This window comes from Erpetoichthys calabaricus, chromosome 5 (assembly GCF_900747795.2).
Source record: "Erpetoichthys calabaricus chromosome 5, fErpCal1.3, whole genome shotgun sequence".
Taxonomy (NCBI): Eukaryota; Metazoa; Chordata; class Cladistia; order Polypteriformes; family Polypteridae; genus Erpetoichthys; species Erpetoichthys calabaricus.
Genome location: NC_041398.2, coordinates 18,946,826 through 18,972,277, shown reverse-complemented (window position 1 = coordinate 18,972,277; position 25,452 = coordinate 18,946,826). Strand labels below are relative to the sequence as shown.

General features: G+C 42.1%; 1 protein-coding gene across 2 annotated transcripts; it reads left to right on the top strand.

Moving 5' to 3' along the window:
* Nucleotides 1-6,104: 6,104 nt before the first annotated feature.
* On the top strand, nucleotides 6,105-24,917 carry LOC114641680 (zinc finger protein 501-like). 2 transcript variants are annotated; one of them, XM_051927567.1, is made up of 3 exons: nucleotides 6,105-6,292; nucleotides 15,553-16,059; nucleotides 22,555-24,917. In XM_051927567.1, the coding sequence occupies exons 2-3, from the start codon at nucleotides 16,056-16,058 to the stop codon at nucleotides 23,844-23,846; spliced, it is 1,296 nt and encodes a 431-aa protein (XP_051783527.1). In that variant the 5' UTR covers nucleotides 6,105-6,292; nucleotides 15,553-16,055; the 3' UTR covers nucleotides 23,847-24,917. The 2 variants fall into 2 exon arrangements, with proteins under 2 accessions (XP_051783527.1, XP_051783526.1); XM_051927566.1 differs by having other exon boundaries at nucleotides 15,549-16,059.
* Nucleotides 24,918-25,452: the final 535 nt, after the last annotated feature.

The following is a 25,452-nucleotide window of genomic DNA, read 5'->3' as shown; positions in this document are numbered from 1 at the left end:
AAAGAGGGCTATATGGAACATACCTATGGCACACATGGAGGACAAATCTATGCAATGACCATCCTTTACCTGAAATGAAGTGACCACTGCATCCTGCCACTGGTTCTGAGGAGGAGCTTCCACCTGGAATGCCCTCAGAAACAGGGCGATGGGCATTTTGCTGGAGAGCCAACTCTTCTGCAGGGGTTAGGTCTGGACCACGTGGACCTCCACCTGTTTTTTGCTTGTCTGCCTTCTTATTAGCTTTAAAATTAATGTTCTTTACATTATATATGATTCTTTATGTCATCAGTTCTTTAAATAGTTATATTCCAATATTTACCAGTTTGAAGTATATTCTTGTACTTCACTTTCACCTGTTCCCGTGTTCTCCTTGTGCTCACGTTTGATCTGGAATTATGACATATTAAATAATAATTAATCTGACACATAGGGAATGAAACACTGCGTTCAGTAAGTACAATGCACACTACTTTTAGTACGTTTAATTTCTCGGCCACTTTTTGCCAGCCGTCTTTTCCGGTTTGGGCTGCTTTTGCAGTGTTACCCCCCTGTACATATTAAATCTTGAAATGTCCTTCGAATGAAAGATCTTGCTCCGCTTGTGTGGAAACAAAATGCGCCCGTTCTTTTGTCATTTTGTTACAGCCTATCAAAGACTTGCTGATCATGTTTTCTAGACTCAATATATATGGGCTTTTCACTCAGCGCGGGCGCGCACATTCATCTCGGATGATTAGACCCAACTCGACTAATCTAACACACGGCTGCATTTGAAAAACCGATTTATCCCGGATGAGTTTCACCGGCATTAACTTATCCAAGATGAGGCACCTGATCTCGGATGATTTAAGTGACATACGGAAAATACCCCGCAGCACTCCATGTTTGTAACTGTGGTGTAGCTCGAGTTCGTTCCGCTCCTCGGGGCAGGGCAGTGCTTCAATTTGTCGCCCTCCAACATATCTGAATAAATAGAAAATAAAAATGACACATAGAGAAAAATAAAGATACATTTTGCATAGATTTATTCATATACAGAGAAACAGCAACAATGCATAAAGTTATTTATAAGCATCAACTAGACAAGAATCTAGTACAGACGCACTGATAAGCCATGTTTTAATTATTAGTTTAATAAAATTATGCTTCAAAAACCAGAGCCAGTGTAGTACACAAGTGATGGGTGGGGATGTTTCCTGCGCGGACCAAGAACGCATTCGGATTGATAACGAAACGAAATTGTAAATTAGTTGTTTATCTTCCTAGAAATTATTATCGGTGTAATGTTTATTTTTGTTATTGCCTCATAAATTTCAACTGCTGTGTCTGATGCCGTCAGTGTGAAAATTATTTTGGAAGCATTTGTGGATAAAAAACAGAGAATTTTACTTTCATCATTCATGAGTGATATTTTATGAACCCTGCTGTATACACACGAATTGTACTGAACCCAAAAATGTGCCTCGCGGTGGACCACCCCCTAGCTACGCCATTGATGTTGTGACCTGAAGACAGGAGTGACATGCGCCTGTTTCTGCTGGTTAAATACAAGACGGGCCGCTGCATTCTGGACCATATGCAGTGGCTTGAAAGCACACCAGGAGACCAAAGCCTGGACCAGAAGTTGTGCTGCATATTCTGATCTTGCAGATAGATAGATAGATAGATAGATAGATAGATAGATAGATAGATAGATAGATAGATAGATAGATAGATAGATAGATAGATAGATAGATAGATAGATAGATAGATAGATAGATAGATAGATAGATAGATAGATAGATAGGTACTTTATTAATCCAATGGGAAATGTTGTACAGTATGAACCTGCAGGAACGAGAAACAGTAGAAACGTGGTAAGAAGACAGCTGCTCATCAACCACCACCCCAAGGTTGTGTCCTGACTTGGCAGGCATTGTGAGCGAAGCTGTACAGTGATGGGGAGTTGTTCAGACTGGCTGGCTAGAATCACAAGAAGCTCAGTTTCGTATTCATTACTGTTGTAAGAGTCAGTCTTAGAAAGTTGCTGTTCATATTCACATAGCAGTTTGCTTAATTTGAATTCCATCCAAGTTTCACGTATATGCAGGGTTTCACTTGAGAGGTTTCATGGAAAGGCTAAGAAGGGTCAGGCATGTGAGACACAGGTCAGTGTGATGGTGGCCTAGAGCAGGCAACCAAACCTGTTAAAGTTTCAACACCGGTGTACTCTTGGTAACTACAGGGTGGACCTTAAGGGTCCTGATGTCACCATGACCTCCACAGCTCTCACCCCTTAAGCCTGGGAAAGAAAGATGCTGAACCAGGGCATCCCTCCAAGCCCAGATCTGGACACTGCCTCATGCACTGTATATAGGTTGATGTTTTACATTTAACGGTTAATGTTAACCTTTGTTGATTTCTTTATAATCTTTAATAATAATAATTCATTACATTTATATAGCGCTTTTCTCAGTACTCAAAGCGCTATCCACACAGGGAGAAGAACCGGGAAGTGAACCCACAATCTTCCACAGTCTCCTTACTGCAAAGCAGCAGCACTACCACTGCACCACCTGTAAGGACTTTCTACTTGAATTTATTGTTTAATTGGTTTGATTTAATATCAAGTGTCAGAACCTTGTGTTTGTTTGTCCTCTCCTTTAATTCTGTCATGAAGTGTCCAGATGATTCCTCTCATCAGTTCGTTGTCCTCAGGTGTTGTCATTGTCTCCAGCTGCAACCCTGAAGGCTATAAAAACCTTTGTTTGGCACATCACAAGGTCTCTGTTGACCTTTAAAACTCCTGGAGCCTCATGTATAAACGGTGCGTACGCACAGAAATGTTGCGTATGAACGTTTCCACGCTCAAATCGCGATGTATAAAACCTAAACTTGATGTAAAGCCACACACATTTCCACGGTAACTCATACCTTGGCGTACGCAATTTCTCCACTCGGTTTTGCAGACTGGCAGCATCCAGCGTCAAAGCAGTGCTACTGTCCCTGTCGCCCTTTCTTTCTTAGACCCACATTCCTGACGCGGCTTTATAAATACACTGAAATTAACTGCATATTGTTTATTATTGTAATGCATCTGATTGTAATTAACCTGCAGCAATATAATGGGCCAGGGAATAGCCATAGTATTCCAAATACCACAACTGCTTTAGTTACTCTCAATGCATCTTCTTCTTCTTTCAGCTGCTCCTGTTAAGGGTTGCCACTGCAGATCATCTTTTTCCATATTACTCTCACTGCACCACTCGAAATATTTATATCACTGTATCTGAGTGGGGAATCACAGCAGCAGCTGATCGGAAAGAGAATTATCGGTATACAGTTTCAAGTACACACTACCTCAGCCACGGCAAAACGCGTCAAAGCCATTCCTGTACGGACCTCGCGTTTCAGAAACAGTTTCATCCCAAGAACTATAAATGCACTCAATCAGTCCATCAAGTGCTCCTTGTAGAACTGTTTGTACTTATAAGTACAATTACCGGCTGCGGTGGGTTGACACCCTGCCCAGGATTGTTTCCTGCCTTGTGCCCTGTGTTGGCTGGGATTGGCTCCAGCAGACCCCCGTGACCCTGTGTTCGGATTCAGCGGGTTGGATAATGGATGGATGGATGGATTACCGGTACCCCACTGTAAACTTACACTACAGTTATAATATTGCACAACCTGCGCCACTTTATAAAGCGCATATGATGACGATATAATTTTTAAGATGAAATGCAGCAAAATATGTTGCTTATAGTATACAGATAAAACTTTAACTTCATTTAAATAATCTGTATTGTTAATAATTAAACATGTGAGGACACGGTGCCGCAGCGTATAGCTAGTTCAAGGATAGCTCCTGCCTTACGCTGTATTCTTGCTGGTGCTGACGCGACACTGGAAGGATAGACGGATAGAATAATTAAACATGTACTACGAAGATATTTCAATGTTCCTTAAAACTTTTGAATAATCAGTGTTCTAAGCTTACAGATGGCTTAACGTCTATTACAGAGCTGATTGTGTGGCGATTGGGTATTTGAAGAAAGAAAAGTAAGGACAGGAATTGGAGGTTAGTACGTTTGAAAGACACAGTACTGCTGTGATAAATTATTTCATCGAAGGTCGCACATGGCGCAGCAAGCCTCTTGCGTGAGACATGAACAATCACTGCGCCACCGTGTTCCCATGTTTAGTAACATGCTTTCATTCCTATCATCATGAAAAAGATATCAGGTATACATTAGACGCAGGACACACACAAACACACCCACACACCAAGCACACACTTGGGCCAATTTAGAATCGCCAATCCACCTAACCTGCATGTCTTTGGATCCTGTGTAATTCAATTTTGGATAGCAGGAGGCTGGATCCCATCTTTGTAGCATTCAGTGCAAGGCCAGAACCAGGTCTAGGCAGGGTAACAGTCCTTCATCTGTCGTATTTAAATTCAGTTGGAATGGGTGTACAAAATGGGCGGCATGGTGGCGCAGTGGGTAGCGCTGCTGCCTCGCAGTTCGGGGACCTGGGTTCACTTCCCGGGTCCTGCCTGTGTGGTTTGCATGTTCTCCCTGTGTCTGTGTGAGTTTCCTCCGGGCACTCCGGTTTCTTCCCACAGTCCAAAGACATGCAGGTTAGGTGGATTGGCGATTCTAAATTGGCCCTAGTGTGTGCTTGGTGTGTGGGTGTGTTTGTGTGTGTCCTGCGGTGGGTTGGCACCCTGCCCAGGATTGGTTCCCTGCCTTGCGCCCTGTGTTGGCTGGGATTGACTCCAGCAGACCACTGTGACCCTGTGTTTGGATTCAGCGGGTTGGAAAATGGATGGATGGATGGATGGGTGTACAAAATTCCCTGCTTCATGCTTAACCTGAGCAAGACACGCCCCACAAGACTATTGCGCATGCACGGCGTTTTGTTCTTGACTTATAACACGCTCACAGACTCTGCCTGCTTGTCTGCGTTTTGTCAAATTATAGTTTGCTGTTACCTTTTGTAACTGTGTGTTGTGCGTTACTGACAAAGTTAGTCGTTTTCTTTTTTGCAGTGTTCAATGTAGCTTAATATCTTCGCTAATATTACAACTTGTATTAATGTTCAGTGCAAATATACAAATGCGCCTAGATAGATAGATAGATAGATAGATAGATAGATAGATAGATAGATAGATAGATAGATAGATAGATAGATAGATAGATAGATAGATACTTTATTAATCCCCAAGGGTAAATTCGCATACTGATAAAAACAATATTAATTAAAGAGTGATAAAAACACAGCGCAAGTTAAAAAGTGCAAGGTGGAGAGTGCGAGGCAGGTATGACAGTCAATAACATTATATAATGTTACCGTTTACCCCCCATTATCGCTATGTTTGCTGTTTATGAAGGAACATATTGTTAAATTTGTGCTCTGATGACCTTTAAGGAGAGATGCGCTGTACTTTATTTCGCTCCAAGACGTTAAAATATGTAGATTTTTGTAGTGTTAAACATAAAGTTTTTGTAAACGAATGTCGTCTTGGGCATTGCGCTGTACCTTTATTCTGGGTAATACTGCCACCTATTGGTTTGTTTTAACAATACGTAAAGTTGAGGAACTTTTGTTTAACATTGCTCTTTCTGAATGCTATGTAATAATGTTCCAGTTTGATATTTAATTAGTTATGTTCATGTATGTATTGCATTTGTATTTGTGTACTTATTGTATTTATTTATTTCTGTTTAAATACCACACACACCCATTTACGTATCAACATCTATTAAAGTATTTGAAGCAACCTCGAAAAAGGGTGCTATCTACTCTCTGGTGTAGCTGCGGTTCTTTCTAGCCGAAGAATTAGGCCAGCGGGTGTATACTCAGCACAGTAACGTACAACCCGTCACTGCCAAAAGAGATGCTACTTTGCTGGGCCCTTGAGCAAAACCCTTAACCTGTAATTGCTCTAGGGGCGCTGTACAATGGCTGACCCTGCGCTCTGACCCCAAGGGGTATGCGAAAACTAACAAATTGCTAATACAAGAAATTGTATAAGGCGAAATAGAGAACAAAAAAAACCTCACAATGAGTATTAAGAAAACAAAACAAAATACATGTTCCTCCTCCCGACCAGTAGATGGCAGTGTTTAGCCGGTTGGTATCACTTTTTCTCTCGAGTCGCTCGTTGACGAGTCGTTTTGTTTCTCTTTGTTTGAGTCCGCGGGCTGACTGTTCAAACTGGCGTACAGAACTCGTTTGAGAAAAGCGAGCAGAAAGCGAGAAGAGAAGAAAAAGAGAGCGGCGAGGAGCAAGATGAGAGGTGTCGGTAAGCAGTGAGAGGGGAGGAGAAGGGAACTTGAAAGTGTAGCAGGTCGTGGGGAGGGATGTCATGGGGATAGAAAACCCAAGGACAGCGTGGCGGGCAATGAAAGGGAGAAAGAGAAAGTGGGAGTCACGGCTGTCTGTCAGGTCCTTCAGTTTTGATTCTGAACTGCTTTTCGCCCGCCTCCATATTCTAATGTCTCGTTTACGTTCACGCCGGCTGAGTCCCCAATGCGCTGTGTAAACCGCTCCCTCGTCCGGTCCGTGCTCGTCATTCAGCCCCAGTTTAGCATGCGGAGGAATTAAAAAAAAAAAAAAAAAAAATCGGAGACTCCCAAATTTCACATAAACTTTCTCCCAAAAGGCTTCTGTAATATGATTAGAGTAGCGTTACGTACACCTTGTGGGCATGCGTACAGAGCCGGGCTCGTGCAGGGGCTTAAACCGAAAGACGGAATGGGGCTAAAAGAGTGGAAAAGGCAAGTGACTCCAACATAAAAATCGGGAGTGGTCTCCCATCGACTTTCTCGAATGCATAGATATGGGGATGGATATTTGAAGAGTAAACCGCACGACAGTAATTATATTTGTATATTATGTACATTAAAGAACCATCAACAACAAATTAAATTAATATATTGAACAATTCGGACTCTGCACCTGCATGAATAGAAGGTAAAGTACAATTAGCGGAAATAGCCCCAAAATTGATAGAAATCTACGTTTTGTACCTAATACTTGTATGCAAAATTTGGTTGACCGAAGTGAAAGCGTACTTAAGTTATCGTGTTTATATACACAGACATAATTCCAAAAATGGTATTTTCCGCTCTAAAACGTCGAGATTCGTCAAAATCTCGACATGAATCTTTGGACGATTACAGTAATTTCCCTATACGAGAAAGTAAAAAGGACACCTTCTGAGTTTCGTAATTTATTTCCGAGTCCTTTAAAAAAAAAAAAAAAAAAAGTAGGGCTTTAATTTAAAAGAAGAAAATAAAGACGCCTTGAATTGCAGTCTGACTCGATGGATCCTAAAATGGAGGCGATCTAAAAAGCAGATGGAGTGGAAGGTGTGACGGCAGGCAGGGCTTCAGTAGCGCCGGCCAATTGAACAGCTTTATTCTGCCGTTTTGTGCACCCATGAGGTGGGGTACGTTCGTTATTGACATTCACTTCTGCACATGCGCGCCTTCGCTTTTTCTCCCAACTGCTCTTTTATATGGAGACGTTCAGTCAGCTGCTGATGGACTATGAAGGGAGAGACAGGCTGGAGCGGTGTAAGTGAGAGGGGGGGGGGGGGGTCTGTCTGTCCTGTTAAGGGAGGACACACGCGTCCTAAGTGATGAGAGACAGAAGGAGCAGCACAAGAAGAAGTCAGGAGACCACAAGCAGCAGTATTAGTGGGATACAGAAAGGCAGAAGGTGAGTGGCAGGAGACAAATGGATAGGTATGGAGAGCTTTCTTTGATTATTATGAAGGTGCTCCCTGTAACCGATATAATGGATTAGAGGAGAGGACACCATTTGTTACAGAACTGAGACTCGGAGTAAACCTGTGATACTCCAGCACCTCAGAGTGGTGTTGGCTTATTACGCTGGTGGTTACGATCTCAAGATAGGAAAGTGGCTCATGTTAAACACACGCAAAAATGAAGAGGAGGAGTACACGCCATCTCAAAGTGACAAATCTAATAGATCAGCCACAATAGTGTGTACCAAAAGATAAGAAACATAAAGCAAAGGGCAAATGCATATCAGGAAAGCACAAACGTCAGTTGATTTCCAGCTCTTTGGATTTCCACAGAGTGCTTTGTGATCGAAATTCCTCACCGTGGCACCGTTAGTGTTAAGTGACTTTTAGAAACAAGGCATTGCACAAACTGAATTCTGTCAGCGAGGACAGCGAGTTACACGGACAGTGAAAAAACAAAATGAAAGAGAGGAAAATTTCAGGTAAAGCGTAAAATATCGGAAGGGATCTCCCCTCGACTTTCTCGTATACACTGACCACCTCCGTCTGTGTAGTAGTGAAACGGGACAAACTTTAAAAATCAATAAACAAACCGGTATCACCAGCTAAGCGAAGGCAAAAGTGCACTACAACACATTGTGAGAGGTGCAGCGACTTGAATTGGAGGCCGGCGCGTGACTGAGGAGGGCCCCACCATATTGATATCGTGGAAAACAGAATAAATGTTAAAACGACCTGCCATACCACCCGGCTCTCTACTCCGGAGGTCCCACCTCCCCTTGGCCTGCAGCCTCTGTCTCGGATTAGCATGACGATCTCGCTCCTGCAAGCAAACTAATGAGAGAAGACACAGAATCAACTGGAATGTTCATGCAAAGTATAGAAAGAAAAAAAACAAAGATCTAAATCTGTTAAGTAGTTCTCTCTTGAAAAGTGGACAGACGGACATTGCATTATATCTATTGTGAAAAGGCGCTATATATGCGCCCGACCCGACCCCGATTCACACGGAGGCATGTGTAAAATAAAACATTTTTTTCTCTTCCCCTGTGGGGCGCATGTCTTCCCCGTGTCCCACAGGCAACACACACAATATAGCACTCCTTCTCTTCCTCCACCACTCCTCCCTGGCAACCTCGTCCTCCTCCTCCTCCTGATTCTGGCTCCCAGAGTGGCCCCTTTTATAGTTCACCCGCAAGTACTCCAGGTGCCTGATTGCCGTGTTCCGATTACACTTCCGGGTGTGGTGAACACATTGCCCATAGGGGCTCAGGAGTCCCAGCTGCAGCACCCACTGCCGGTGCCTGCGGGACCCAACAGGGCTGCCCCCAACTCCAATTCCCATGGAGCCCTGTGGGAAACCGAGGCACCGCTCTAACCCAGAGGGGTAGCCATCTAGCATCCATGGGGAGGTTTTGTAAAGAAAGAGTGCAGGGGTGTCCCGGCTGGGCATGGACCCCGGCTGCCTGCCACAATATATATATATAATATATACACAGTAATCTCTCACTATATCGCACTTCGACTTTTGTGGCTTCACTCTATCGCAGATTTTATATGTAAGCATATCTAATATATATATAGCAGATTTTTCGCTGGTTCGCGGATTTCTGCGGACAATGGGTCTTTTTATTTCTGGCATGTGCTTCCTCAGTTGGTTTTCCCAGTTGATTTCATACAAGGGAAGCTATTGGTGGATGGCTGAGAAGCTACCCAATCAGAGCACGCGGTTAAGTTCCTGGGTGCTGATTGGCTCAGTGACGGAGAGCAGCATTCGATTCCGCTTTGCGTTAGACAGCATCTCGTCTCGCTCATTCAGCATCAAGGTGTTTCGCTGTGTTAACTTTTGTGTTTCTTTGTGTGTAGTCAAGCGCTTCGTCATGTCTCCAAAACGATCTGCTACTGCTTCAGGGGCTGTGCCCAAGTGCCAACGGAAGATGCTAACGATTGCCGAAAAGGTAAAAGTTTTGGATATGTTGAAGGAAGGGAATGCTACACCGCTGTAGGACGCCATTACGGCATCAATGAGTCCACAGTTCGTTATATTACGAAGGAGGAAAAGAATATAAGATCTACGGCCACAGTAACCAGGGCGTGAAACGAGTTGTAAACGGACTTAATAAGGTGGTAGTCTGGATGTTACCAACCGAAATCAGCTGAGAATGTAGACATTACCAGAATGCAAATGGCACATGACTGCAGTGTTCGTATTTTAGAAATATGATACTAATACTAAAGGAATAATCATAATATATACAGTGTGTTTACACGCATAATTTCAACGACTCTTACCTAATATCTAAGAGAATATAAAGGGGTTATGCTGTATAACTGTGCGGGAAATGTTTATAAGAGTGTGGGAGAGTTTATAAGGGCTTAAAATATATAAAAATAACCATGTAAACATACAGCTTTTACTTCGTGGATTTTCACCTTTCGCGTTGGGGGGGTGCAGGTTCTGGAACACAACCCCCACGATCGAGGAGGGATCACTGTACATACAGGTGCTGGCCATAAAATTAGAATATCATGACAAAGTTGATTTATTTTAGTAATTCCATTCAAAAAGTGAAACTTGTATATTAGATTCATTCATTACACACAGACTGATGTATTTCAAATGTTTATTTCTTTTAATGTTGATGATTATAACTGACAACTAATGAAAGTCCCAAATTCAGTATCTCGGAAAATTAGAATATCAATTAAGACCAATGCAAAAAAAGGATTTTTAGAAATGTTGGCCAACAGAAAGGTATGAACATGAAAAGTATGAGCATGTACAGCACTCAATATTTAGTTGGGGCTCCTTTGGCCTGGATTACTGCAGCAATGCGGCGTGGCATGGAGTCGATCAGTCTGTGGCACTGCTCAGGTGTTATGAGAGCCCATGTTGCTCTGATAGTGGCCTTCAGCTCTTGTGAATTGTTGGGTCTGGCGTATTGCATCTTCCTCTTCACAATACCCCATAGATTTTCTGTGGGGTTAAGGTCAGGCGAGTTTGCTGGCCAATCAAGAACAGGGATACCATGGTCCTTAATCCAGGTACTGGTAGCTTTGGCACTGTGTGCAGGTGCCAGGTCCTGTTGGAAAATGAAATCTGCATTTCCATAATGTTCGTCAGCAGCAGGAAGCATGAAGTTCTCTAAAACTTCCTGGTAGACGGCTGCGTTGACCTTGGACCTCAGAAAACACAATGGACCAACACCAGCAGATGACATGGCACCCCAAACCATCACTTACTGTGGAAACTTTACACTGGACCTCATGCAACGTGGATTCTGTGCCTCTCCTCTCTTTCTCCAGACTCTGGGACCTTGATTTCCCAAGGAAATGCAAAATTTACTTTCATCAGAGAACATAACTTTGGACCACTCAGCAGCAGTCCAAAGGCGAGACGCTTCTGACGCTGTCTCTTGTTCAAGAGTGGCTTGACACAAGGAATGCGACAGCTGAAACCCATGTCTTGCATACGTCTGTGCCTGGTGGTTCTTGAAGCACTGACTCCAGCTGCAGTCCACTCTTTGTGAATCTCCCCCACATTTTTGAATGGGTTTTGTTTCCCAATCCTCTTCAGGGTGCGGTTATCCCTATTGCTTGTACACTTTTTACTACCACATCTTGTCCTTCCCTTCGCCTCTCTATTAATGTGCTTGGACACAGAGCTTTGTGAACAGCCAGCCTCTTTAGCAATGACCTTTTGTGTCTTGCCCTCCTTGTGCAAGGTGTCAATGGTCGTCTTTTGGACAACTGTCAAGTCAGCAGTCTTCCCCCTGATTGTGTAGCCTACAGAACTCGACTGAGAGACCATTTAAAGGCTTTTGCAGGTGTTTGGAGTTCATTAGCTGATTAGAGTGTGGCACCAGGTGTCTTCAATATTGAACCTTTTCACAATATTCTAATTTTCCGAGATACTGAATTTGGGACTTTCATTACTTGTCAGTTATAATCATCAACATTAAAAGAAATAAACATTTGAAATACATCAGTCTGTGTGTAATGAATGAATCTAATATACAAGTTTCACTTTTTGAATGGAATTACTGAAATAAATCAACTTTGTCATGATATTTTAATTTTATGACCAGCACCTGTATATGTGAATTTCCCCTTGGGATTAATAAAGTATCTATCTATACTGAGAAAAGCGCTACATAAATGTAATGAATTATTATCTATGTATCTATCTATCTCTATCTATCTATACAGAGAGAGAGAGATGGGGATGGATATTTGAGGACTAAACCACAAGACAAATATTATATTTTAATATTATGTACATTAAAGAACCATCAACAACAAATCAAATTAATAATATCTTGAACAATTATTATAGAAGTAAAGTTGAATAAATCAGGCACCGCAGCTGCATGAGTAAAAGGTAAAGTACCACTTCCGGTTAGCAGGAATAGCCCAAATATAGTTGATAGGGAGCTACGTTTTGTACCTAATACTTGTATGCAAAATTTGGTTGACCAAACTGAAAGCGGACTCCGGTTATTGTGTTTATACACACACAGACAGAACTACAAAAATGGTGTTTTTTGGACTGAGGGAGGTCTAAAACGTCGAGATTCATCAAATTCACAAAATGGAATTTTTGGAGGATTCCAACACTTCCCCCATACTTTGTATACGAGAAAGTCTGTGAGGTCTAAAACGTCAAGATTCATGAAAATCTCGACATCGAATCTTTGAATGATTACAACACGGGTGTCAAACTCCGGTCCTGGTGGGCCGCAATGGCTGCAGGGTTTCATTCCTTTCGTCTTCTTCGTCAGTGACCTGTTTTTGCTGCTAATTCACTTCTTTTGCTTTAGTTTTAATTAACTTGACTCCACCCCCCCTTTAGTTGTATCTTCCTCCTTAATTAGCAGGTGAGACACAAAACGAGCTGCCACATGACCAGCTCACCTGTGCACTGTCTCCTCCTGCTGGTCACCACTCTTAACCTCAGCCAGTTCTGATTTGGTTCCTCACACCATTACCCTCTGCTTCCTGTGTGTGAGCCAATTCTGCACCCACCACACCCTGAACTGCCAATTCTTTTAGTTTAATGCCCTGATTCTCCTTTGGCACCTTCACCATCTTGTTATATGCAGTACTGTGCAAAAGTTTTAGACAGGTGTGAAAAAATGCTGTAAACAAAGAATGCTTTCAAAAATGGAAGTGTTAATCATTTATTTTCATCAATCAACAAAATGCAGTGAATGAACAAAAGAGAAATCTAAATCAAATCAATATTTGGTGTGACCACCCTTTGCCTTCAAAACAGCATCAATTCTTCTAGGTACACTTGCACACAGTTTTTGAAAGAACTCGGCTGGTAGGTTGTTCCAAACATCTTGGAGAACTAAGCACAGATCTTCTGTGGATGCAGGCTTCCTCACATCCTTCTCTCTCTTCATGTAATCCCAGACACACTCGGTGATGTTGAGATCAGGGCTCTGTGGGGTCCATACCATCACTTCCAGGACTTCTTTTTCTTCTTTACGCTGAAGATAGTTCTTAATGACTTTGGCTGTATGTTTGGGGTCGGTGTCCTGCTGCAGAATAAATTTGGGGCCAACCATACGCCTCCCTGATGGTATTGCATGATGGATAAGTATCTGCCTGTATTTCTCAGCATTGAGAACACCATTAATCCTGACCAAATCTCCAACTCCATTTGCAGAAATGCAGCCCCAAACGTTCAAGGAACCTCCACCACGCTTCACTGTTGCCTGCAGACACTCATTATTGTACCGCTCTCCAGCCCTTCGATGAACAAACTGCCTTCTGCTACAGCCAAATATTTCAAATGTTGACTCATCAGTCCAGAGCACCTGCTGCCATTTTTCTGTACCCCAGTTCCTATGTTTTCGTGCATACTTGAGTCGCTTGGCCTTGTTTCCACATCGGAGGTATGGCTTTTTGGCTGCAACTCTTCCATGAAGACCACTTCTGGCCAGACTTCTCCAGACAGTAGATGGGTGTACCTGGGTCCCACTGGTTTCTGTCAGTTCTGAGCTGATGGCACTGCTGGACATCTTCCGATTTCGAAGGATAATAAGCTTGATGTGTCTTTCATCTGCTGCACTAAGTTTCCTTGGCCGACCACTGCGTCTACGATCCTCAACGTTGCCCGTTTCTTTGTGCTTCTTCAAAAGAGCTTGAACAGCACATCCTGAAACCCCAGTCTGCTTTGAAATCTTTGTCTGGGAGAGACCTTGCTGATGCAGTAGAACTACCTTGTGTCTTGTTGCTGTGCTCAGTCTTGCCATGACATGAAACTGTCTTCCACAACCTCCCCTTGGTAGCAGAGTTTGGCTGTTCCTCACCCAGTTTGAAGCCTCCTACACAGCGGTTTCTGTTTATGTTCATGACTGTGTTTCAACCTCCGTGTGACATTGATGATCATTAGCACCTGTTTGGTACAATTGGTTGATCAGACACCTGACTAGAATCCTACAAAATCCCTGACTTTGTGCAAGTGGACCTAGAAGAATTGATGCTGGTTTGAAGGCAAATGGTAGGAACACCAAATATTGATTTGATTTTAGATTTTTCTTTTGTTCGCTCACTTTGTATTTTGTAAATTGATAACAATAAACAATCATTATTTATATTTCTGAAAGCATTCTTTGTTTACAGCATTTTTTCACACCTGCCTAAAACTTTTGCACAGTACTTGTATATTCCTATCCAAGTAATTTCTGTATATTAAAAATAGCAGCGGCCCCTGCACTGCCTCCTGCTGGTCACCACTCTTAACATCAGTCAATTCTGTTGAGGTTCCTCGCACCATCACCCTCTGTTTCCTGTGTCCCACTTCTTTTAGTTTGATGCCCACCCTCTCATGTGTCACCTCATCAAATGCTTGCTGAAAGTCCAGATAAATAATCTCATCTGCTCCACTCTGATCAGATCTTTTTGTTGCCTCCTCATAGAATTCCAGCATGTTAGTGAACACACGACCTCCCTCTTCTGACCCCATGCTGACTGTTCAGAGTAACTCCTGTCCTTGACGTGTATTGCTCAATTTTATCCTTAATGATTCCTTCCATTAATTTTCCTGTGATGCATGTTAAGCTTACTTGCCTGTAGTTGCTTGGATCTGCCATGTCACTCTTTTTATATAATTCGATATTTGCCATTTTCCAGTCCTTCAGAATGTGTTAATTTGTGAGTTTCCCCTTGGGGATTAATAAAGTATCTATCTATCTATCTATCTATCTATCTATCTATCTATCTATCTATCTATCTATCTATCTATCTATCTATCTATCTATCTATCTATCTATCTATCTATCTATCTATCTATCTATCTATCTATCTATCTATCTATCTATCTATCTATCTATCTATCTATCTATCTATCTATCTATCTAATTGTACAGGGAAACATGTTTCCTTACTGTGCACATAACAATAAACTTTGAACTTGTGCTCAGTGTTCTCTTCAGTGTGTCTTTGTGTTGGACTCACTGTTGTTGATGTGTGTCCTGTTAGTACATCACATGGCAGGTCTCTTTGAAGTGGTGGTTTTGGTCAAATCCGGACTTTACATTTTGACTAGAATTGAGTCGACCTGTGCCTGTCGGTATAAAATTATTTAAAATGAAAACCCTGAATTTTTAAATGTTCATCTTGGGCTAACAGCATGGATTTAAAACAGTCTCATATAAAAAAAAAAAAAAACTGAGCTGGTAGTTCTCTGTGTTTGCTGTACATTGAAAGTTAACCCGTTTTCAAATTATTTTTGGTTACTTTTATAAAGCTTTTTTATCACTTTTTATTTTGTCAGATAGAAAGGCGACTCCTTCATAAATCCGTGTGAGAAGCGAATCTTAAGAAAAGAAGAGCAGACACTTGGGGGAAGAGACGAGTTTTACACAGAACATGGCCTCCACCAAAGAACACAGCATGGATGAAAGACTGGCACATATTAAAGAAGAGGACTGTGAGTGGGGTGCTACAGAAGGTGCCTGTGTGAAGTCGGAGGCTTGTGAAGGGAGAATTACATTTTTGGAAGAGGAAGAGTGCAAGGGGGAGATGACTGAAGTTAAAGTGGAGGAGTTTGGGAGATCTCTCCGTTAGTCTTGAGCTGCAAAACCTCAAGACTGGGAATGTTTTCAAACAGGAGCTTTTTGAAGACTCTCATTCAAGTTTACAGCATCGGGTCACTGACACGGAAGAACTGGCTACCCAGCAGAATTCTGTGGAACTGAAATCAGAGTTTTCCAACTCTGAAGAGGAAATCAGTAAAGGAAGCCAGAAAGAAGAAGAGCAGACGTCATCTAAGAATGTGGGAATGAGTAAGTAACATGATTAAACATCAAAGAAAGTGTAACTGAAAAAATGTACAAGTTCTACCTCTTTGTTTTTTCCATTTTCAGTAGGTAGAAATGAGAGCGAGATACACAAATAGAGATGAGCTGCTTTAGTGTGTAGCGACTAAGGGCCGCTTTATACTTCATGCTCAGAACGTACATGCATTCATTTGACTCGTCCTCAGAAATTAATGTGACGTGTGTGCGAGTAGTTGGAGGGCGCAATGTGATCAATTTGGAACGTGACATAAAGAGTCTCTGTTTACTATCGACACGTGACAGAAAGCTGCTTTGAGGATCCTATGAGATCGATATGCGCACTTCGATGTTTGATGAATGGTTCAATGTGGTGAAGCAAAATGCCGACATACAAGTACATTCATGGTGCTTTTATATTCACGCGTCGCATATTCTCCAACATGATGACACGATACATTTTAAAAGTCTCACATACCGTGCAAGAGGAAGTCAGTTTATGAAGTGCATAGCGATTAACAGCTAGGTCGGGAACACAGTATGAAGCATTACTGTGCTACATTAGTTATGACTGGGTTTGTGAAAATCTAGTCAACATCAATTTTTTAAGACAAAGTTTATGACGTTCTACTTGAATGACAAAATAAACTACAAGATTAAATTAGAAATGTTGAAAATAAAGTTGGTACATCGACTTTAATCTCGACATACACTTTTCTTCTTCACTGAGTCCATATTTTTTTTTTCTTCGTGCCCCCAATACGCTTCTGTGTTAGCGCGACGTCGTTCTTGCACGGCAGCGTTCGCTCCACGCACGTCTTTTGCAAAGAGAGGTGCAAACATGTGCCCTCTAGTGGCTGTGATGGAGCGTGGGCAGAGCAGACTGCCCCAGACACGCACAGGTCTTTCATTTATATATGTCTAATTACATTATTAATTCTTTCTGTTTAAAATGTATGTCATTCCATAATGTCATTCTTCACCACTTTTTTGCTTATCCAGTGTTTCTGCATTCTTAATTCTGCTATCATTTAACTCTTTCAGGGCTGATGTCTACTTTTGTCAAAATTCAGGGGTAGAGAATGGTAATCAGCTATAAACTATGACAAAACTCACCCTTACGTTTTAGTTTGACTCTCTTTACTAGAAGGAAAGTTACATAACTTTGCTAACTTAACCTTGATTCCCTACATGTGCATGAGTAGCGAAAAGGAAACAACCTCTAAAATGGCATCGACATCTGGCAAGAGTCCAAAGTGGAATGTCACGTTTTACGTAATTTCGTTGAATAGGACTCTTACCTGTTGGACTCCGAGTTTGATGCAAGTGATCTGGAGAAGGATATTGAAAACGAAAGTGAGGTGCCAACATCATCTGATCGGTCCCCTACAGCAGCATTCACCTGGGAGGACCACCACTTATGATGACAAGAGGTACAAACCATATTGTGTCACACTGAGGACCACTACCACCGCCCTCCTACTGTAATGCTGAACATGCGCCAACAACAGCCACACCACATAGCAACAGATGTTTTATGTTGATTTATGTGTGAAACCATTTGTGTGCTTTACAGAAAACTTGAGTTTTTTGGAAAAATATAATTCAGCCCTCAAGAGTTAAATTACTTTAATATGTTCATTTACAAAATGGCAAAGCATTAAAATCTATACCATCCTTTCAAGTGGAAATAATGGGGGGGGCTGCTCGCACCTGGCTATGGAACAGCTGGTCAGTTAGATGTCCAAATACTTTGAGCTCCTGGAAATGGGGTGCTATGCAGGAAAAATGTCTGTCATTCCTAAACGGTTCATATGATATTTTTGGTAAACCCTTTGAATTAAAGCTGAAAGTCTACACTTCAATCATGGAATTGTTTGTGTAGCTGCGTTTACCCAAAACTATTAAAGTTCAGCAGCTCCAGCTTGTAAATGCGATTCAGCAAAAGCCCGACACGTCGAAATGATTCCACCGACAAAATGCCAATGTCAGTTTCGATGTCAAGAGCAGACACTTGGGGAAGGGAAGAGTTTTACACAGAACATGGCCTCCACCAAACAACACAGCACGGATGAAAGACTGGCACATATTAAAGAAGAGGACTGTGAGTGGGGTGCTCCAGAAGGTGCCTGTGTGAAGTCGGAGGCTTGTGAAGGGAGAATTAGGAGTGCAAGGGGGAGATGACTGAAGTTAAAGTGGAGGATTCTTTGTTTTTAAAAGCTTTAGTAAAAATTCAAAGTTAACCAATTCACACAAAAAAGACAAAGTTGATATAGCAAAAAGAAAAGCTCTTGTTACAAAAAGTTCCATTTAAAGCTTATAAAATCTTGTTTCATTTCTTGAAGTTTGCTTACAGTTGAACTATTTCTAAATGTTTCTAAACCATTTCAGAATCTTCAGAAAACTGTGTGCCTGTCCCATTTCTATGCTGTAAATGGGTCATTCAGTCCCTGTTAGCAACGGGGGCAATTCTAAACAACTGACTCCATTAACACGCTGTTTCTTAGTTAGAGGAAGAAAGTTATATCACTTATTAACTTACAGGGGGTAAAAGGCTGTACCTTTGTGTATATCTATGAAAGAAAATTCTATTAAGCAAACATTAGTAAGAGTATTAGTATTCACTTAGAGCATTTACTGTCTAAGATTGGCTCTTACAATTTGTTCATGTCAAATCCATTGTTATGGCACACAGAGCCAAAATTATAAAAATTATGTCCCTGCCCAAGTACTTTTTGACCCAAGTATGAACGCATTATACGATTATTGTAAAAATATCTTGTATAATTAATGGATAATGCAAGAGAATTAACAATAGAGCATCATGTCACTCGCGGCACTGCCCTCATTTAAGATGCAGATGGGCTGTGGACAGAAGGCCCTCCTCCGTCTCTCTCTGCCTGCTTTTCAGGCGGCCGTAGCGTTTACCTGACCGCACCCCTGGAGATCATCGGGATGGCTGGCATCTTTGATTATTTTTCTTTCCTTTGTCCCAACATCACTTGGTGTAGACGTCCTCCAAGTTAGAGACTGCACAACCCAGTGATGCCATCAGCTGCCCACACCACTCTCTGCAGGGCCTATCGGTTTCCAAAGCAGTCAGTGACACGTCCCGTCAGTCTCCTTTAATTGGTCGTTATGGGAAATACCCTGAGGTCTGTGAACATTGTTGGTAAAAATGACTTTTGCCCTCCGCAAAGCAGATGTCTTAAACAATATACCAAATTTATAGTTTATTAGTATAAAAATCTGTGGGGGGCTTAAAAAGTGAGTTTGAATCAATTCACCCAAAGTGTACGGAAACTTCTGTCTTCAACTGTAAATGAATATTCTAGTAATTCTGACTTATCTTAAATATACTGCTCAAAATTAGTAAAGGCCCACTTTTTAATGAGTGTATAGCATCAAGTCAATGAAAGTTGTGGGCTATTCTTTCTGGTCAGTTAAGTAGCAGAGGGGCTTGTTCATCAGTTTCAGCTGCTTTGGTGCACTAGAGGGGCAACAATAAGACGACCCCCCCAAAACAGGAATGAATGGTTTCACAGGTGGAGGGGGGGGCCACTGACATTTTTCCCTCCTCATCTGTCGTTTTTCACTTGTCTACGGTCAGTGTCACTACTGGTAGCATGAGGCCATACCTGGACCCTACAGAGTTCGGTGGCACGGGTAGTCCAACTTCTCCAGGATAATAATAATAATTCTTTGCATTTATATAGCACTTTTTCTCACTACTCAAAGCGCTCAGCAATTGCAGGTTAAGGGCCTTGCTGAAGGGCCCAACAGAGAAGAGTCCCTATTGGCATTTACGGGATTCGAACCGGCAACCTTCCGATTGCCAGTGCAGATCCCTAGCCTTTAGAGCCACCACTCCGCCTTATGGCACATCTCCCATTGCCAGAATTTTTGTTGTGTCTCTCAGCACAGTCTCAAGGCCATAGAGGAGATTCCAGGAGACAGATAGACAGTTAGTCGAGGAGAGCTGGACAGGGCCCCTCGTAGAAGGTCCTTAACCCATCAGCAGGACCCACCGGTATCTGCTCCTTTGGGCAAAGAGGAACAGGATGAGCACTGCCAGAGACTACAAATGACCTCCAGCAGGTGGACAGACCACTGGTATGAATGTCTCTGACCAGACAATCAGAAACAGACTTCATGAGGGTGGCCTGAGGGGCTGACGTCTTCTAGTGGGCACCGTGGAGCTCAATTGGCATTTGCCGTAGAATACCAGAATTGGCAGGTCTTCCACTGGCGGGCACCCTGTGCTTTTCACAAATGAGAGAGCAGGTTCACCCTGAGCACATGTGACAGACATGAAAAGGTCAGGAGAAGCCGTGGAGAACGTTATGCTGCCTGTGACATCTTTCAGCATGACCGGTTTAGTGGTGGCTCAGTAATGGTCTGGGAAGGGAGGCATATCCATGGAGGGACACTCAGACCTCTACAGGCTAGAAAACGGCACATTGACTGCCATTAGGTATCAGGATGAAATCCTTGGACCCAAAGTCAGACCCAATGCTGGTGCAGTTGCTCCTGGGTTCCTCCTGGTGCACCACAATGCCCGGCCTCATGTGTTTGTGAGAGGATGAAGGAATTGATCCCATTAACTGACCACCCAACCCCCCCCCCCCCCCCCCATCCCCCTGCTTGCCTGACCTCAATTCAATAGAACACCTATGGGTGGGACATTATGTTTCAGTCCATCCGATCTCTCAAACTGTACAGGAGCTCAGTGATGCCCTGGTCCAGATCTGGGAGAAGATCTCCCAGGGCACCATCTGTCGTCTCACTAGGACATTGTCAAGCAGGCATACAAACACATATTTTAGGGGTGTGGTCATATAAACTACTGAGTTTGGTTTGGAGTTGCTGCAATGAAATTTCGGCAAAATAGACTTTCCTGCCTGCCATATCATTTTTTCCCCTTTGGTTTTTGGGGTGTCTCTGAATTCAGCCCTCTGTAGGTTCATCATTTTCATCACACGATGTGCCATCCTTTTGTTCCTAACACATCACTATATCAGTCCATAGCAGTCGAGATATCCAGTTTGATTTTTTTTTCCCCATTTAGATCTGATGGGTTTTCAAAGTGTTCTTTTAATTTTTTTGAGCAGCTTAAAAACATCTACACATGGAATTGTGTGTGTGTGTGTCTGTCCAGTCCAGAAGTGCAATACAGCATGAAGCTCAAAGAAATCAATCCTGTCGCTAAAATCAAACCGTTGAGTAAAGATAAACTTGCTTTGCCGCTAATATGCAAGCGAGGTAAGCACATCGGCGAAGTGAAACCTCTGAGAAGAGAGTTAGCCGCTAATGCACAACCGATGCGATTGATTGATTGCCACAATCCATGGTTTCTAGGAGCCTGGGCTTTTTACAGAATGGGCTTACACAGCTAGTGTTCATATATTCAGTTTTCAATTGTCACATTATTACTGAATGCTTAATTCAGAAGCAATGTGTTTGTAGCAATATTTTATGTATCATAAATCTGACATTATGAGGTGGTACATTTTCAGCCAAAGTAAGCGATTCCCAGGAAGCTCTTTTAAAGGTGAATAATGCCATTAACTTTTAATTATGAATGGCACAAATTCAGACCCATAATGTGCTCTCACACTGGTCTGCTATAGATTGCCAAACAGCTTCTCCCATTGTCTTAAGAGCGCACACAGTTAATTTTTCTATTTATTATAGATCAAGTGTTATTTGTTGATCAGTTGCTGAAAAGACCCCCTACCGTCTCTGTTACGTTTGTCTATTTTATGCCAATTTAACAAAATTCAAAAATGTGTCTAAAATGCCATGCATCCCATTTAATTTGACACTTCAAGTTACAGATACTCTGCCTGTAGCTATTTTACTCTCTCCTCTGTGTTTTTTTGATCCCTCATCGACCTTCTCAGGGAGCAGTAGTGTGCAACAAGGTAAGATGTGAGGATCCACCCCATATACTGTATTGTAACACAAGCACTTCTAAGTCCCAAATAACACCAGAGCAGTTTCTGGACCGAAGTCCAAGATGGGACTGACTGGGTAAGATGAGCAGGTAGACTTTTATAGGTGGAGGAAAGGAAAAGGTGGGCGCATAAGGGAGCTGGCCGGAAGTGAGGTCAGTAGGAAGGTGTGGTTAGGAAGGAAATGCAGGAACTTGTTGTAGTTTAGGTGGCAATCTATAGAAGAGGGAGAAGAGACATTAGTGCACTTCGCGTCTTGCCCTCAGTTAAGCCTTGCAAGCACACGTGTGTGACAGCACGTAGACATGGATTGCCTCAGACCATCTTGAGTTCATGGTAAACACTTTGCATTTGTGGAATCGTTTGAGACTCCATTTCAAAAGAATGCTCATTCAAGTAAAACTTATTCAGCTAAGTCTCGGTGTCATAAGAACTCTTCAAGGAATGGAACTTAGGGGTGAGACAGAAACAGCAGGCAGTGGCCCATCAATCCTCATGCTAAGATTTTATTTGTTATAATATATTAAATAAACTCTTTCTAACATTGCAGATTTTCAAGAGAATGTCAGCTTATCATTGTCTTCATTTGCTCGGACCTCAACTCAGTTCACACTGCAAAAGAAACGGGACAAGCAAAAGATGAAGAAATCAACAAGAGGATCTGAGAATATGACCGCAGCATCTCTTCCTGTGAAAAAAGCCATCAGTTCTGACCAACAACAAGGCCAGAGCACAGATCCAGATGCTTTCTATGCTGGTCGAGAGTGCAGACAGACTTTTAAAAATGAGTCTGACTGTAAAGATAACAAGTCAATTCAAACAAGACCAAAGCCGTATTGCTGTTCTGAATGTGGTAAACGATTCCTCTATGAGAGCAGGTTTCAGGCACACATAAGAAAACATGCTGAAGAAAACCCTCATTGCTGCTCTGAATGTGGAATGCAGTTTTTTAACAGTTACACTCTCCAGCTCCATGAAAGAATCCATACTGGAGAAAAGCCATATGAGTGTGCTGAATGTGGAAAAAAATTCATTAAAAGTAGCCGTTTGCAGAGGCACAAAAGAATTCATACTGGAGAAAAGCCGTATTGCTGTTCTGAATGTGGCAAAAGATTTGTCTATGAGAGCTGGTTTCAGGCCCACATAAGAAAACATGCTGAAGAAAACCCTCATTGCTGCTCTGAATGTGGAAAGCAGTTTTTTAACAGTTACACTCTCCAAATCCATAAAAGAATCCACACTGGAGAAAAGCCATTTGAATGTGCTGAATGTGGAAAAAGATTCATTAAAAGCAGCCGCCTTCACAGCCACAAAAGAATTCATACTGGAGAAAAACCGTATTGCTGTTCTGAATGTGGCAAACGATTCAGCAGAAGTTGCCATCTTCAGAGACACACAAGAATTCATACTGGAGAAAAGCCGTATTGCTGTTCTGAGTGTGGAAAGCAATTTTTTTACAGTTCCTGTCTCCAAGTCCATAAAAGAATCCACACTGGAGAAAAGCCATATGGGTGTATTGAATGTGGAAAGCGATTCATTAAAACTAGCCACCTTAAGAGCCACTCAAGAATTCACACTGGAGAGAAGCCATATTGCTGCTCAGAATGTGGCAAACGATTTACCACGAGTAGCCATCTTCAGAGCCACTCAAGAATTCATACTGGAGAGAAGCCGTATTGCTGCACTGAATGTGGCAAACGATTCACCATCAGTGGCCATCTTCAGAGACACAGAACAATCCATACTGTAGAAAAGCCCCATTGTTGTCCTGAATGTGGCAAAGGATTCAAACATAACAGCAGTCTTCAGACACACACAAAAATTCATCTACGACAAAAATGAGAAATGAAGCAAAATGACACCTTTTATTGGCTAACTGAACAGAGTGCAACATGCAAGCTTTCGAGGCAGCTCAGGCCCCTTCTGAAGGCAAGTTGAGAATTTGCTGCAAATTAAAGGGAATGAGAGCTGTATTAGTACAATTAAACTGCCATGACTTAAAAGTTCCTTCTGGTTTGATTAAATATTCCAAGATCTATTTAACAAATAGTAAAGAAAATTTGAATTTAGTCCTCAAAGAAATTGTAATAAAGAAGCACACTGCTTAAGCAAATTACGGAATGACCCACAAAACACACAAATGAACAAAATGGAAAGGCCCGAGTAACCGAGACTGAAGGAATATAAATCCTACTTAGATCTGCTGCTAACTGGAAGATACCCATCATAGATACTGTGCCAGACCTTTGGTTAAATAGCAGACAGCACTGCACCAGAATGTAGCCGAATGTGTTAATGCTGTACCTGAAGACAACACCAAAGTGGCTCACCATAGGAACAACTGTTCTACTTCCAAAATAAGCGCAACCTAGAGAACCCAAAAATGACTGCCCCATCATCTGCCTCTCTACCACATTCAAGCTGTTTACAGCAGTAGATGCTGAAAGAGTAAACAGTCATGTGGATAAAATAATAATAATAATAATGGAAACAGTGCAAGAGGGAAACAAAAAAAATGTCAAACAGAACCAATGTTCAGTTATTGTTAAATAAAGTCATTTTGGAGTTTTGAAAGAAGGCCTGAAACCTGAGTGTGGCTGAGTGGACCATATATTTGAACTGTACAAAATCCAAGTCCTCACAAAGTTCATATCCACCACTAGCATCATTGGGAGACAGCTGTGCAGCTCCACCAGCACAAAGAACACATCACAATCCCAAATATACAAGAAGCAAGAGGATTGTTATAGGGTCACTCGTTCTGTATAGGAAAGACGCACTGGTTTCTGATTACATCTGGTTATTGCTCAAAATATGGAGCTGATAAACTGGGATATTATGTACTGGTCGCAAGCTGGTTTTATGATTTGGTGAATAAAATTGTAGGACACTGTCACACACCGTGCACTTCTGTGACTCGCCGTCTACCCCTAAAGCAAACTAGACAATGTCTGCACTGCTGCTTTCTTAGAGCTGCTCCAAGTTCTAGTGCTGGTGAGCCTGCAGACAAAAAGGACAAAGGAAAAGCAGAACATTCCGTCACATCTGTGGACTGTATGGCAGGGATGAGTTTAACAGTTTAATAAGAAATGAAACGTCGTGAAGGGATCAAGACGTCCTGAAAAAGTTAAAGTCCCTGCAGACATGCTGAGGTGGCCGGTGGTTTGAACCCTGATGCAGTGGGGTGACTACTTTCAGGTGTGAGCCTGCTGATGAAGTACGGGCAGTGCAGTTTAGTCCGATATCTGCTGGTTTCTATTTTTTTGTGGGAGGGATGACTGTATTATGTTACGGTGAGGAAAAGAATTTTATTTAGTATTTGTACATTTCATCCTAATGCTGAAGTCATATACAGACTTGTAAACCAGGGCCAGTTTCCTAATTAGACCTCAGTCCTTGCTGATAAAGAAACTTGGTATTTAAGTACAGTATACAGTAATCCCTCCTC